Source organism: Podarcis liolepis (genome assembly GCF_965112155.1).
Source record: "Podarcis liolepis genome assembly, chromosome: 12".
Classification (NCBI taxonomy): Eukaryota; Metazoa; Chordata; class Lepidosauria; order Squamata; family Lacertidae; genus Podarcis; species Podarcis liolepis.
This window is the reverse complement of record NC_139563.1, coordinates 41,009,243-41,025,313: the sequence shown is the minus strand read 5'-3', so window position 1 is coordinate 41,025,313 and position 16,071 is coordinate 41,009,243. Positions and strand designations below refer to the sequence as shown.

Here is a 16,071-nt window from a genome sequence, read left to right as displayed (position 1 = left end):
AGTGGCCACACTGCACCCATTGTCTTTAGCACCTACACACACTGGCAGACATGCATAAACACATGCTGATTTCTCTCTCACACACTGGCGCATTGCAGTGCTGGGCTTCCTGGAGAGGTTTAAGAGTTTCTGCTCTAGAGCAGAGACTGTGTTTTCTCCCTGTAGAAACACTGCACTGGGAGGAGAGGAACCTCACCTCCAAGTCCACACTTCAATGGGGAGGAAGAATGGAGCTGGTGGACCATTTGAAATAGCTTGGTGGGTCTGTTTCAGCCCAACACAGGCTCACTACCCTGATTCAGACAGATCTGTTCCACACAAAAATGGGCATACTGCTTTTTTTTATAAAATAAAATAAAATACCACCGTAACTATATTAAAGTTGTTATTAGCTTCATGCATGGAAGCTAACTGAAACTGAAAGCTAACCTCCAGGGCTTTTGCAAGTCTTTCCCTTTCAGAAGGAAAAGCACAAGGCTTTTCACACTGTTGGCCTAGTAAATCACTTGCAGAAGCAGCACTTGTACTAAGAGCAGCTTGGTTTCGTCAAATATTTCTTTAACTACACATTAATTAATTTTGCAAACCTTCTAAATGTCTGTAATTAAAATTATTACTTGAATATTTGAAATAGCATCCCAAGTTGACATTTCATCACAGATTACACTTTCTGGCTTCTGTTGTAATGATCCAAAAACCAAACTGAGGAAGATGGGGAATGCTACCACAAAGAAGTATTAATCGATCCACCCTGCTTTCATTAACAAGTGAAAACTAAAGAGTAGGCAACGACTTAAATTGCATAGCCACATAAAGCCTATTTGTTACAAAATATAGCAAGCAGCAAAAAAAAAAAAGCCTAATCAATAACCATAAGGTTGGACGTAGGTGGTGGTCAAATGGCATTTAAAAATATCCAATGATATTCTGTAGGTAAGATTCTATTCATTTGTGTACCACAAACTTGATTTTGGTAGTACTTTAACACCTCTTCCACCGGCAAGTAAATCTTCAATGCCTACCCTTTCTGTAAGTATCTGAATCAACCCTTAATCATAATTCTTAACTGTAATTAAACTTGAGTACACATATAACCTACACACATTTAACTAAGCACACATTCAATTTACCCACATGGCTGTATGAGATGGAATTGGGAGGGGTTTCTGAGGGAAATGACTTTGACGATTCCTCCACCATTGAATCCAATGGGTTTTGGCTATGCACGATGCGCAATCCCTGGAATGTAACCCCCACGTAAATTATGGGCTTACTGTAACTGCATTTGCTCACATTTATCCCATGGCAACTTCTGTTGTCTTCTTGTTTGGCGAAACAGATCACAAAATTTTGGAAACAGCTTCTGAATTTTGCTATACAGTGGTACCTCGGGTTACATACACTTCAGGTTACATACGCTTCAGGTTACAGACTCCGCTCACCCAGAAATAGTGCTTCAGGTTAAGAACTTTGCTTCAGGATGAGAACAGAAATTGTGCTCCGGTGGCAGCGGGAGGCCCCATTAGCTAAAGTGGTGCTTCAGGTTAAGAACAGTTTCAGGTTAAGTACGGACCTCCAGAACAAATTAAGTACTTAACCCGAGGTACCACTGTATAATCAGTCAAGTATGTTCTGGTGAACTTAGCGGTTTTCCATTCTGCACGCCAGCCATCTAATTGAACAAGCATAGCTATAGGTTAAGTTTTCAAAGGGAAAGAGTAGGTAAGAATAACTGAAGTCTTAACTACAGTGCATTCATGTAAGATTACTATGTTTGAATCCATTTTGTAGGCTTTTAAAATGGTTTAGCACCAAAGTCTGTTGAACACAGAACTGGCAATATCAGTCTATTTCCAATCTAGGTCATTTTCGAACATGTTCATTCCTAAGTCTGTTCCACTCCAGTTCCACTGCATTTAAATACATATTTTTGAACAAACTGTCTCACATAGAATGAATTTCTCTCATTTTATCTAAAAAAGCAACATATATATATATATATATATATATATATATATATATATATTCTGAGAACTGCTCTGGAAAATTTAGAGAAGCACAAAATCCATAAGTATGTTTCTGTGCACTCTGAGGACACACCATACATAACTTTAGTCCAGAAGGTTTGTATTATATCAGTCTGTACCGGAATTTGTTCAGAATTCATAAAGAAAAAATTTCTAATGCATCCCTGGCTGAACAGATATTCTTGTTTCTAAGTGACTGACAAATACTAATCATATTTCAAGATATGGCATTTACCAAAAAAGAAAAAGGAAGATACGGTAGTTCACTTTTTCACATTGGGCTTCAGGAACTAGGAACACCAGCTTCAAATACCTGCTCCAACCAGTCTTTTTGGAGAGAGAAATGAGACATCTGGGATTATTTAAGTTCTGACTCTGTATACTGTATTTGGCACTCTGTGTGTATCACATTGTGCAACTGTTCAGCTCTGGTTTACCTGTAGTTCCCATGAACAGCTCAAAAGAAGCTGACATGATCATTTATCTTCAACAGCACTCCTAGATCAGGTGCTCTCAGACTACTATTTGCCGAGTCAACAAACAGGTTGTGGATTTTTTTTGGATTTTTTTTATAAAGAGTATTCCAAAGTCAGTAGACTGTAACTGGTGCAGTGTAGCACTGTGGATCATAACTAAAACACGTACTTGACAAACTGTTAAGGCAAATCTCCAAAGAAGAATTTCAGTTCTTCACAGTATTTCACATTTGCATAAAGCTCTAAGCAATCTGAAAGCAAATACCAGATGGCTTTCATTATACCTGTATAACATACCATGCATACACACACACAAAAAAAATAATTGCTTCCTTTACAGCATTTCAGTTCAAATGGCTACTAAAATTAAACATTACTGGTGCTCATTATGATAAGAAAAATGTAAGCATGCATTTAAGTACTCAGATGAATAACTCCACTATAACATTTCTATAGCAGAGTAGCTTCATATCACAGTAGTGCTGTGTTATTTGCTAATCATCTCTGCATGCTCTCTTTGAAACACTGGTCCAATTCCGAGAAACAAACTGTACATGGTTGATTATGGAAGTTGCACTAGCAATTACAATTTGGCCTTTTTCCATGTTTGTTGGGGGATAGTGATGCCAAAGCTTTATTATACCACCTCAAAAACCAGTGAACTTACAAGTACATACAAAAGCATTAACGGCTGGGAAGTACAAACTTCTGTGTTTCTTGGCCAGAGGTTTAAAAGAATATATTTTATCTCCTTATGTGAGGTCTATACATTCCCAATACTGTTGGGAAAGCTATTTGAGCATTTAGCAAGAGTGATGCCCTGCCATCGACTGCTTTTTCTTATATGGGAAGATTTCTTGAATCCTCCTAGCACACCACTTATCAGTCCTTAGTTGGAAGAGTATTTAATTCCTTACTGAATGCTCAGAAACCTATTAGAGGTGATTTCATCAGCTACCTAATAGTATACCATTTTACTGGCTGAAGTAAGACTTCCCTTAATTAGTGCTAGGAAACAAAGCTTTAATCATCTATTAGGTCAAATTGCAAAAGACTGTGTAACAGCTATTCAAAAAATATATCCCGATATGATATCTTCACAGAACAAGTATCTCTAGAAACCTCAGTTTTGTGAAATCTGAAACCCCTAAAACCCCCAATCTAGAATAGAATATACGCTCTATAAACTAGGGGTAGGGAACCTTTTTGACTCTGCAGGCCAGATCCTTATTAGGATATATCCTTGTGGACCAAATTTGACAGGTAAGTACCCCCCACCCACCTGTTAATCACCTGACATCAGGCGAAGGACCTAACCATTGGGTGCAGCCTAGCCATTGGGCACGTAAAGGAGCTTGCACAATTGGGAGACACTTTTCCTGATTGTGCCCTGGCAGCCATACCTATACCTGCTATACCTAACATCACAGAGGACACCAGGCGGCAAGAGTCTGGGGAAAATTAACTCACAGGCCAAATTTGAACCCCTGGTGGGCCAAGTTTGACCTGTGGGCTAGAGGTTTCCCCACCCCTGCTTTATACTGTTGTTTTTCTGGAAATCAACCTCTTATATGAGCAAAGTTTAGGGAAGAGCATTATGTACTATTTTGTGCTGGTTTGCATCCAGGGCTCTTCTGCAAAGAAGGGCAGGATAAAAATGCAATTATAAATATATAATCTTTCAGGATCAACTCCTTATTTAATAATTTTTCTAGGTTAGCATATCTTCACCAGAATTATTTGCTGGCATTTATTTATTTATTTCATAAAATTAATATACTGCTTGACTGTAAAAAAAATAAAATTCAAAGCAGTTTACAAAAGCATTCAAAGCAATTTACGAAACAATAAAAGCAAGAAAAATTCATAAACATACTTTTAAACATACAAAAGTTAAAATACTAAAACAGATTAAAATTGATAAATGTTACTTATAAAGTAGTTTTGTATATAGTGATAAGTGAGAAATTTAAGTACATGTAAGTTAGATCAATTGCTATATCCTGCAAAGTATCACTTGGTATAAAGCTATTCTGTACTGAATGATGCCATGCTTTCATGTAGTTGAATCATACATCTTGGATTTTTGTGCTGAATTTTAGTTGGATTTTATCTTCCTGTTTTTTTTTAACCCACAACATTTGGTTTAGCAAATAAAATACTGACTGCTTTATGCATGATGGATGTCCTACAAATACTACTTTCCTGTGAGAAGGTGAATGTACACAACTTCACATTTATCTGTTTTGCTACAAGCCAAATACATCTGTTAGACAGATGTGTACTGGTAAAATGTGTTCATGTGGAAACTCACATGATACAGAAATGATGTATCGATACAAGAAAATAATCAGCTATGAGAAGTTGCTCTGAGACTCAAAGTAACAGAAGTGGTAATTGTACGTGTTATGTAATTTTAATAGCAGTGTTCTATTGGTGAGAAGAGAGCACTGTGTAGATAGATACAAAAGCCAATTTTCAATGAGAACTGAAACTGTTGTCTGCCCACTCAATCCTCATTATTAACAAGTGTGTAACTTTTTTTTGTATCTCTCCTGAGAAATGTACATCAAATTAAGTGTGTGTAGTTTATATACACACATGCTCATATATACACACACACTTTAGAAGTGAGTCACTGTATATTTGATGGTCACACTGCGCAGATGCCTTCATCCTTTGTAAACAGGGAAGTAATGAAGTTAGAGAAAGATAAATCTTTTAATTTCTTTTATAAAATATATATCTTTAGGCTTGCAATAACAAAAGCAGCTGTGAAAATGTTTACACACGTGTGTGTGTGTGTGTGTAATATCAATGTGTTTCTCAGTGCCTGCTGCAATTAACAAGACATTTCTGTGAATGAGATATGGCAGGAAAGCAAACCCCTTCTAAAAATAAAGAGACAGATGCTATTTTATTTTCTGAAAAACACCAATCAAGACAGAGAACTAATTATGCTGGGGTCCCCCCCCCAAGCTGTCTATATTATTTGATTTTGATGCTGAAGGGACTTCCATCAGTGTCTTGGGTTAAGAAAAGCTGGGCCATGAGGCAGCTTAGAAAAATAACCACTCTGCTAGTGGGTAATGTTTCAACAGGCTGAGACTCCAATCAGCCAACTAAAATGCCCTTTCCGATGTCACAGCTTATGCTCCTCTCTCCTCTTAGATGGAAATGATGCCGCATAGCAATGAATCAAACAAAACATACTCATTGGACTCCTGTTGCAGCAAGACCCCTACAGACCCCCTCTCTCAACCAAATGCTGTTGAGGTCACGCTGTATGCTATTCAATTAATCAGCTAATTAAAGAAAACTCTGTTTTTAGCACACACCAGGAACTGCCAATGTCAGACTAGCTACGTAAGACCAGCAAGACTAATTGAGATCCTATGAACCACACTAGAATCAGGATGCTTTTTTACATCATCTATAGTCAACCTAATGAACTGAAACAGCATGAATGCAACTATTTAAGGTAAGACACACACACTTTAAATTAGAGATTACTTTTCAAGAGCAAGCATTCTGTATGTATCCTAAACAATAAACCCATCAAATTATGCAGCGCATGTGAGTGTTTCAAGACACGTTACAAGCAGAATCTGGGCTGAACCCTATATATGGTGCTAGCATTTTACGACAAACTGGTGCAATTCAAGGAGGGTACAGGTTGTGTTTTCTGGAACTGCTATACGCCTTTGTTGCATGTCACAAGAAGAAATCCTTAAGACTTCTTGTTTACAGCAAGTATCATTCACAAAGGCAATGAAATTCACATACACAGTGGAGGTGTCTTCTGTTGGCCCCTCCATCAGCAGCAGCTTCCTTGGCTACATCTAAGCTACTTTAAATTCAGGGGAATTTACAACTCAGCTTATGATGTGGTACTTGTGAGAGGACTACTTGGAAAGACTGCAGGCGTGGCTAGACTATAATCTCTATGCTGTTTAAAATGAAATCTGCCATTCTGGAACCTTTTCACAACACACAGTCCCAGAAGCCACACGCAGGTAGTTATGGCAAAAGTACACTACAGACTTGTTGTAATAATGAATTATTATGAGGTCTTTGTCTTGTACGCTATGACGGTCTCTCTCTGATTTTACCCTGGCAGCCAGATGGGGCTTTCTCAGTTCCAGGGATAGCCTGTTACTGTGAGAACACAGTAGGCTGGAATTTCACAAGACACAAAATTTCTGTTCTTACAAGATTCTGCAAAGCCTATGCATATGTGGACTTGCCTCTATCGGGGCTGCATGAACAGTGTGTCCCAAGCACTCTCACTTGAATATAATGTTACCCTAGATTATAAATTGTTTCTCTTTTACAGGCCATATCAACTGATTGAGAAGAAGCATCTTTTCACCTCCTTTGGGGTATCATCTGTGAAACTAAAATATAGCCCAGTGGACCCTTCCTGGTTAACCTGTCACAGCTTTGATGTTGGATGAAATAGGGAGGAGAAGGGAGAAGATTCTATCTCATCTAAGCTTCAGGAAGAAGTGCTAGAATCCAGGGGTCAGCAAGGTTTATCTTGCCTGGGCAGGATTGGTCCCGCGGAGATCCCTCCATGGGCCGGATCATGCGTGTGTGTAAGTGCGTGTGCCCGTGATTTTTGGCATCTGTGCGGATGCAATTTTTGGCGCCATGGAAGCATGTCCCTGCGCTGCGCTCATTTAGCGCAGTGCACGAGCAGCAACTCAGTTTGGGGGTGGCTCGTGGGCCAGTCAGATGACCTAAACGGGCTGCTTCTGGCCCATGGGCCTTAGGTTGCTGACCCCTGTGCTAGACCCACTGCACTCCATTTTAATCTGACTTGACTATAGAAATAGACAAAATTGTGGCCCTTTTATTATGAGACTGTTGCCAACTGCATGAGGCCCCCCAACACATGTGTATCCATTACCTAGGTCACACAGTTGGAGATACATTTTCAATTACTGCTGGCAATGAATCCTCTACTAAGCAAAAACAATGGCCTCCTTGCATTTTCCCCCTTATGAAGCGTAAAGCATTCATCTTCCTCTCTCTTTTAGGCTTTATTTACACAGAAGAAGACTAAGTAGCTACTTCTGCTCAAGAATAAGTGCCAGACAGAAGCACACAAAGTAGAAGAATCCATAGCTCACTTCATAAAAAAGTAACATCTAAGTTTTGAGTAGCACTGTTATCTATGCCAACTAATCCCTGCTGTGAGGACAAAACCAAAACTCTGTTTTTATTCCAAAAGCAAAGCTGAATACTTCAAGTAATAAATACCAGGAGATAAAAGCAAAGACCACATATTTATCAGTCATCTGGATCTCTAGAAGCAATCCCAAAATTATAAGAGGTCACCTAAATGGTGCTTGTGTGCAGAGCACAGGTTAAATTGGGAAGTTATGGATAGCTCATCCTCAAGCATGCACAAACAATCACAAACTTTTTGTTCATTATTTATTATGGTTAAATCAGAGGAAATATAGGTTTCTGGATTGACCTTAGTTAATAGTATAAAAATAACCTGCTGTGTATGATGTATGGTTTTAGTTAAACTGATATACAATATAGTAACTGGCTTCTTGCCAAGCAACATGGAAGCATTTTTAAAGACAGCTTAATCCAATTCTGTCTTTGAAACAAAAATAAACTCAGGAACTCATAAAAGCTGTTTGGGAAAAGAGCATATAAACAAGGTAAAAAGTAAACCGACAATTGAAGAAACTGAAAACAAAGATAATTTCATGTAGATAACTTAATTGTAATTAAGAAACATTTGGCATGTGTTTTGATATAATTCAAAGCTCTAGCCAATTAGATGCTTGAATAAGCCTGCAAAGCCACAAATGTATAATTAAAACAAATACACTGTAATGCACATAGAATGATACCCAAGAATAACAACAACCTTTGATTCACATTTCTGGCACAGCACTATTTTCAAGTTTGCAACTTTGTTAGTTAGCACTGTATAAAAGCAAATTATTTTCCAAAATCAGTCCCTTGCAAACAACTATTCATAATTAGACAACATTATTAATAGCATAATGCATAACCCAGGTTACAGTATGCGAAGGTTGAAGGTTTTACTATCAAACATTTCAGAGTTTTTTAACGCTGTAGTAAAAAGTTATCTAAATGCTTAGCAGCACCACAGGAAACTAGGAAAGCAAGTATGTATATTTTACTTCCTACGTGCCACTTCTTAAATCCTTGTAGACAAGCATAGGCTGAAACTCACTTATTTGTATATACAGAACTCCTTTTTATTTCATCACTTAGAAGAAAAGATTTCACTTATTAAAAGCATTACAATGAAGGTCACTCAGGGCCAACTTGTTTAAACCAACAGGGCTGCTGTGAATGCAGAAACTGAACAAAGGAGAATTCCCTTACGTTATTAACATGAAGGGCATGGCCATGCATCCCTTTTGATGAGAAATGGAAGCAACCAACCACTAACACACCAGAACAGGCACTCAATTTCAATGGCAGTACCTCAGTGTAATCTTCCCTCCAATTGTGCGGTGGAGGCATGGAAGAGGCACATGAATTAACAACAGCCCACTGCATATTCCAAGAAATGCACAAAGTAGTTCAGATCTGTCATATTCAGAGCCTGCATATGATTATGCAGCTGGCTATTGTAGGCTTCTTCAGATTTCTTTAAGAAACTCAAGCTAGCTCTATCAGAAATTTGTTAATTCAGCTGACTATACTTCAATTATATTGCTTTATACAGCTTTTTCTAAACATTTTTATCTATAGTTCCATTATTTTATTTGGCAAACCCTGCTGAGAAGTTCCTATTGTTTATTCATTGTATTTAGATTAGCAGAGTTCATGTTTGCTCAGGGGATTGTTTACGTCTTGTTTTTAATAATGAAAAAAATACAAAAGACTTCCGATGCTGCATCATATCAAAGCAGCTTTACAACTAAGTGGAAATGATAACAATCCACTCGAGCTATCATCATCGCTCAGCCTTGATGAAATATTCAAAGTTAAAATACAGCTAAAAATCGTATTGCGTTCCTGGGAAGACAGAAATAACAACTCAAGAAATCGGAGTAATATAGTTACAGACTTTTTCACTGCAACAAAGTAAGCAAAATGAGAATGGATACAGAAACAGAATCTGTGAATCTAGTCAGTTTTGGCAACGGACCATCAGCTAGTTCCCCAATTACTGCCAACACAAGTAGTCTATTTGTGAAGCTAAGAGTAGGGAAATTATACAGTTGATTAAAATTCTTCTTCCATGAACTAGAAGTCATATCATCTTAAGTGTATTGGTCGTGATCCAATATAGGTATAGTCCTCCTGCCCACAACACGCATCAAAAAAATTTTTGTCTGATCATCTAAACCAATTTTAATATGAGAAACTAGAGTCACAGGTTGTGAAATCTCAGCAGAAACCAGGTAACATTTTAATAATACATCATTTATACCAACGCATTTTGCAAACCTTGAGGAATTACACACCCACATCCACACCCCGATGTCATGTTATGGCCTTACTTACGCATGCTATTTTTTATTTTGATTTCTTTTAAAAAAGAGCAATTGCTGGAAATAGAACAGGCCTTGCTAACCTCTACGTATTGGAAAGTTTGTTTTTGAACGTACTCCGAAGCATCACTTCCTTGTAGGGACATTCTTCTATAAACTGCATCTGGGAACTGCAAATCCCATGCTCTCTAGCAAGAAGCACCACACCTGAGTTCAGAAATGTCATTTCGAATCTAAGACAATGAAGGCCTCTCTTCTAGAGCAAGCTCTCTACTGCCAATTATAAACATACAAAGAAACACACTTCTTAAAGTATTGTACACCCCCCTGGCTCTCCCTCCCCTAAAGAGGAGAGCAACTATTTTGCAGTTTGTTTTGGCAAACTTGAAAAGGGCTTTTAAAAACCTGGGTTCCACCTCCCTTCAGATTTCTTTGGTAAAGTCGGAACAAATAAAGATTTCATGGTAAGGCATGGAGAATTAATGCAGTACTGTCTGTTGTCCAGAGTCTTCTCCAAATTTTTACTGAAGCCTTTAACTTCCATTTTTATTCATGGGCATTATTTTTGCATGTCGTGGTTATAAGAAGTTTAAATCAAGACAATTTTATGATATTTATACTCTAGATTAGCTCTTTCCATCACTTACCACAGGCACACTAAATACATTCTCTTTAACTCTCAGGACACAAAAACAGCTAACAAATCAAAGTTTGCATTACAAGCAGTGTTAGAAACTCAAAGCTGGGCGCCAAATGGTTCCTTAAACGAAGGTTACAGTTGCCAAAATTGAATTTCTAGCGGCCATTTTTGGTAACATGGCTCTAAAGTCTGATTTTTCAAATGGTGGACTCACTAGCTTTACATATGAAGCCCAGCTTGCATCTGTACCCAAGTTTGTTCCTGGCTCAATGCTTTTAGTTTGTCTGGGTAGACCACCTATGAGCCTGGTCAGCCATAACAGCTGGGTAGTGCAACAGCAGGGTAACCAGGAAAGAAGTGACTGTGGTTTTTATTCTAAGTAAGGTAAAGGTAAAGGACCCCTGGATGGTTAAGTCCAGTCAAAGGCGACTATGGGGTTGCGGTGCTCATCTTGCTTTCAGGCCAAGGGAGCCGGTGTTTGTCCACAGACAGCTTTCCGGGTCATGTGGCCAGCATGATTAAACCGCTTCTGGTGCAATGGAGCACTGTGACAGAAACCAGAGCGCATGGAAACACCGTTTACCTTCCTGCCACAGCAGTACCTATTTATCTACTTGCACTGGCATACTTTCAAACTGCTAGGTTGGTAGGAGCTGGGACAGAGCAATGGGAGCTCACCCTGTTGTGCAGATTCAAACCGCTGACCTTCTGATCAGCAAGCCCAAGAGGCTCAGTGGTTTAGACCACAGCGCCACCCCACATGGTGACACTTAGCCATGATTTGTCTTAGCATTATGTGCAAACTGAGCCAGTGTAGTCCACTTTCCCTTCTTATGTTTAATAACTATATTGAGACAATGGCAACAGCGGTTTACAGGGAAGGCTGAAGGTGGCTTTTTATTAATAAAAACTAGATTTACATGCAGATGTGCAACCCATACCTTTCACTGGTGTATTTGATGGCAATATTAAATTAACCTGGCAATTTGTCTTACTGTCGGGTAAATCAAACAAATTAGAGTACCCCCAAAACAGGGGTTGTCTTATACATGGAGTCGTGTTATACACGGAAAAATATGCTAAGTGGAATACTGGAGTTAGACATTTCGGTATTAGACTTTATAATATTGACATTCTGATGAAATACTGTTAAAATGTTTAAATAAGGGGATAATTAAAATTTATAATGGTTTAGAATTGCAGGACTTAGATACAATAACTGTTTCGTAAATTCATTTGGAAAGGAAAATATGCCAACATTGGCTTAAAACTGATGCATCAATCTAAGCCTTTTTTAGAAGTAGCTTAAGCGATGCAGGAGGCAGGGCAGGGGAGCCCTGTTGAGCAAGCTGTCATCCACTTATGTAGCTTTGCATGCCACACTCTGTCTTTGTGAGACTGCCATCATAAAATATGGAGCATTATACTCATGGACAAGATCATAACCATGGCATATATGCAGTAAACCTGGCTATTCATATGCTACAAAAAGTCTGTTAATGATTGGAACCAATCACATTCTCAATTATTCCTTTACAGACCAGTTGGCAGCGACCAGCTGGTTGCGATGGCTACAATCCCCACTTTCGGAAAGGATTGGCTGCACTTATCAGAAAAAAATATGCAAGGTAGCCACATCACTCTCATTTCACAGAAATCACTTAAGAGGTACCGCTACATTTTGCCTAATAACTTTCTATGACGGCTGGACACTTACTTTGTTTTTATACCAAAAACTCAGAACCTGGGGCATCTGCTCAAGAGCAGGCCTGGAAGCTTTTATGGATGCCATTGCAGCTGCAGGCACTGGGGTGGCAACCCTGTTGTACAATATGTAGAAAAGGAATAGCCTAGATGGACTGCGTGTTCAAAGGCCCACAGCTGTTTTTTTTTAAAAAATACAGCACGACCACAGAAATGATAAGTGCTGTAGTGGAGCAGCACATCTTTTCTGCCTTCACTGATAGTGAAGTTTTATTAGACAGACGTCCAGTTTTATTAGATACTGGAGACAGGTTTATCTATACAAATGAAAATAATTATACCACTACCCTTCAAATTACTACTATGCTCACTCTGTTTCTGCTACTGTGTTTCTGACCAGTCCTTCTGCGTGTGGGGATGAGTATTATTTCCTCCTTCAGCAGCTGTGGCAGAGATCCAAGAGAGATCAGAAGGGACCAACACATAGAGCTTGCGGTAGCAAGCCACGTTCTAATACTAGGGCATGCCGGTGGCCCAGGTCCAAGTTTTTTCTTTCCCTTCATTTTCAAGAATGTGCATTCTCCTTAGCATAGGCATATGTATTAAAGGGTGTGTAATCTGCAGTTCTCACATTCAGCTGTTGTTCACAGGAAATACTGAGAACAGTAACAGCACAAACCACTCCCTCTATCCAACTGAGGCTTCTTACAAAACAATTTTCGTCTCCCAATTTCTTCACCGTGCTCTTTTAGCACCCACCTCATCTTGAAGTAGGGTCAATAGTTGATAACTTATTCCACAATCTTTCTTTTCACCTGCCCCTGTAAGAGTTCAGGAGATCCTAAGATATACCAGATCAGAACATCACTGAAGTGCTTTGTTCAATGTGTAGCATTCTACACTTCTGTTTTTCCTTAGGCCCTTATGATCTTTGTTTTTCCCCCTTTAAGTAACAGCATCTGGTATCCTATGAACGCAAGAGTATCTCAACCCTGCTTTTAAAAGTAAGCTCCTTCTGTTACCAAAAAGCAAAAACTCTTTGAAGGTCAAACCTAGGGCCTTCGAATTCACCTGACACATAACAAGTACTGAAACATACGAGTTTTCTACCCTGTCCCGATTATATACAGAACATTCGCAATTCACCTCACATAGGAAAATCCTTCCTATGAAAATAATTTCAAGCATCACTTCCAACCAGAAGCTTGCAGTGTTGGACTCCAAGACATGAAACAGCTTCACTGCACTACCTGTTTAAAACAACCTCATTGTTCTGTACAAATTTCTTGTTGTTAAAAACCAAAAGATTGTTAAAAGAAGAAAAGCAGGCTAACACATAAAGAGTGAAACAACACAAAAAGCAGGCCAGGGGATTCCAAGAGAGACTGATTAGTGGGGCTCACACTGTCATACAAATCCACAATCAATCAGAGTTGATAACAAGGAAGACAGGCAGACATTGCGACATATATTTTGCAATGTGCATGTTCTATGAGAATACCAGAGGCCAGCACCTATATCTTTAGAAGTTAGACAGAAGCAACAAATGCACAAGTTTAACTATAATATTGTGTTGAAAAATACACCATCTTCACACAAATATTTTGATTTTCCTAGCACAGATGTGCTCTAAAGCATACTGTTTTGCCACAACAGCAATGCCAAGCATAAAAAAATGGTACAACTGCTTTCCTATAACAGAGACAAATTTACAAAGCAACAGCAAACTTTTCAAAATCAAATAATTCTTAAGTTACAACTTCCTCTGCAGCACACAGGGAGTTTAGTAATACTATCAATCCACTAACAGGCATCTCTCAGCAAGCCGAAGTAAAGACTGGCCAAACATTTTTGATATGCATATGCAAAGTCTTTGATGGACATTAAGATCTTTCAGCCTGCAAAGAATCCCCAGAACAGCCTGAAATACTTTTTGATCACCTTTACAAGACTGTGCTTAGTCTTCCAGAAATATTTCAAGACTTAACAAACATAATTTTGTCAAGATATCAGAAAAGACCGCTCTTGTGTCTAACATATTTCAAATCTGAAATAAGAAGCAATCTGTGTTAGAGACTTCCTGAAATCAAATATCCGTTAATCTCATTATAATATCTCACAAGCAATAGCTAAAAAGCAATAATGACCCAACTGACTATATAGCTGAATACATTATTTACTTCCATAGCTAGCATCTCTGTAAACAATGAAGTACAATCTTGGCCAAATTCCAAGACTGAACTTATGTCAAGTTGGCAAATATGTAACTTGAGAGAGATAATCACAGTAGCATGGCAACAGTCTTACTGAAATATATCAGATCAGGATTTACATGCTCAAATTATTTATTCAAAGGGGAAAATGCAAATAGCCAAAACCTGCTTCTACAAAAAACCAAACTATTTGACAATCTATTACATCATGCTTCCACAAGAGCATGATGCCCAAGAAAAAGGAAGAGCAAACCTAGAATTTGGCAGTTTTCTCTTTTGCTAAAAACAACCATTCACCAACAAAATACATAAACAATTAACACAAAACTGCAAAACCAAGTCTTAAAAATAAAACTTAACTGAACCTGGCCTGTTTTAATATTTACTAGCATTGCATTATGATCATAGCTTCTGAAGTAATTCATGAAAGTCTCCTAAAATTTAGTAATTGCAAACCTTTATGCCAGAAACCTAACCAAGCAGACCAAAGTGAAACAAGACAAAATTTACCTCTGGTGAAATTTTCAAATATATTCCAGAAAAATAAAATCCATTTCAAAACTTACCTACAGTTTGGAGGAGGGTCTAATGTAATTTCTGCAAGTTCTTTCTGAATTCTTAAGAGAAAAGAGACAGAAATTAAAAGGAGAGAGTTATTTTTTCCTCCAGTTTATTAACTTTTTAAAAATTAACTCCAGTGTGTAAAAACTAAGTTCTTATGGTACAGGAAGTATGCCACAAGTTACACATTGACCCTAATTGTCTGGGGGACACACACTTCGCATACACACCCCAAATATTTTTGCAGTTTTCATTTTGGAAAACAACCCAACAGAATCAAAGTTTCTGTTTAAAAATTTCCAAGGTTTAAAAATCAGTCCAGACATAAGGCATGATAGCTTACCAAGAAGCCAATGCCAGCAGTTCAGTAGATTTTTCATCTCCCCAATTGCTCCACGACCCACATACCATCAACTATCCTGTGGGTTGGGGAGGAGAGGACTAAAAGGGAACAGCAGCCACATTGATGCCGTCAAGGAGAGACTAAAGGCTGCACTTCAAAACTGCAGACTTTCTTGCTTCAGCCAAAGCAGGGAGATGGAGGGGAGAAAGTCTTTCTGCCCCTTGTGCTCCCACTCTCTGGAAACAGGCAGCTCAGACAGGCAGGTAGGCAGGCAGGCAGGAGTGAATGAGCAGCAGGCAGATGAGCTGGCTGCCCAGATAGGCGGAGTGGGTAGGAAAAGGAAGAAATATCTTCCCGTTACTGAGTGGCAAGCATAAGGAATTGGGGTGAGTTTAGTAGGAGCTAGGGACATGGGTGGCGCTGTGGTTTAACCACTGTGCCGCTTGGACTTGTTGCTTGGAAGGTCGGCAGTTCAAGGTCCTGCGACAGGGTGAGTTCCCATTGCTCTGTCCCAGCTCCTGCCAACCTAGCAGTTCGAAAGCACGCAGTACAAGTAGATAAATAGGTATCACTCTGGTGGGAAGGTAAACGGCATTTCTGTGCGCAGC

The 16,071-nt window shown here is 38.8% G+C and overlaps 1 protein-coding gene across 2 annotated transcripts in view; it reads right to left on the bottom strand.

The window, feature by feature from the left end:
* Positions 1 to 16,071, bottom strand: part of LOC310689966 (ubiquitin-conjugating enzyme E2 E2) — a 118,507-nt gene that overhangs the window by 82,902 nt on the left and 19,534 nt on the right. The window contains exon 3 of one of the 2 annotated variants that reach the window (XM_083468597.1): positions 15,126 to 15,176. The exons of the other annotated variant lie outside the window; for it this stretch is intronic. Coding sequence (XP_083324723.1) covers positions 15,126 to 15,176 — 51 coding nt within the window. The remainder of the gene's footprint in view (positions 1 to 15,125; positions 15,177 to 16,071) is intronic. 2 annotated transcript variants of the gene reach the window in all.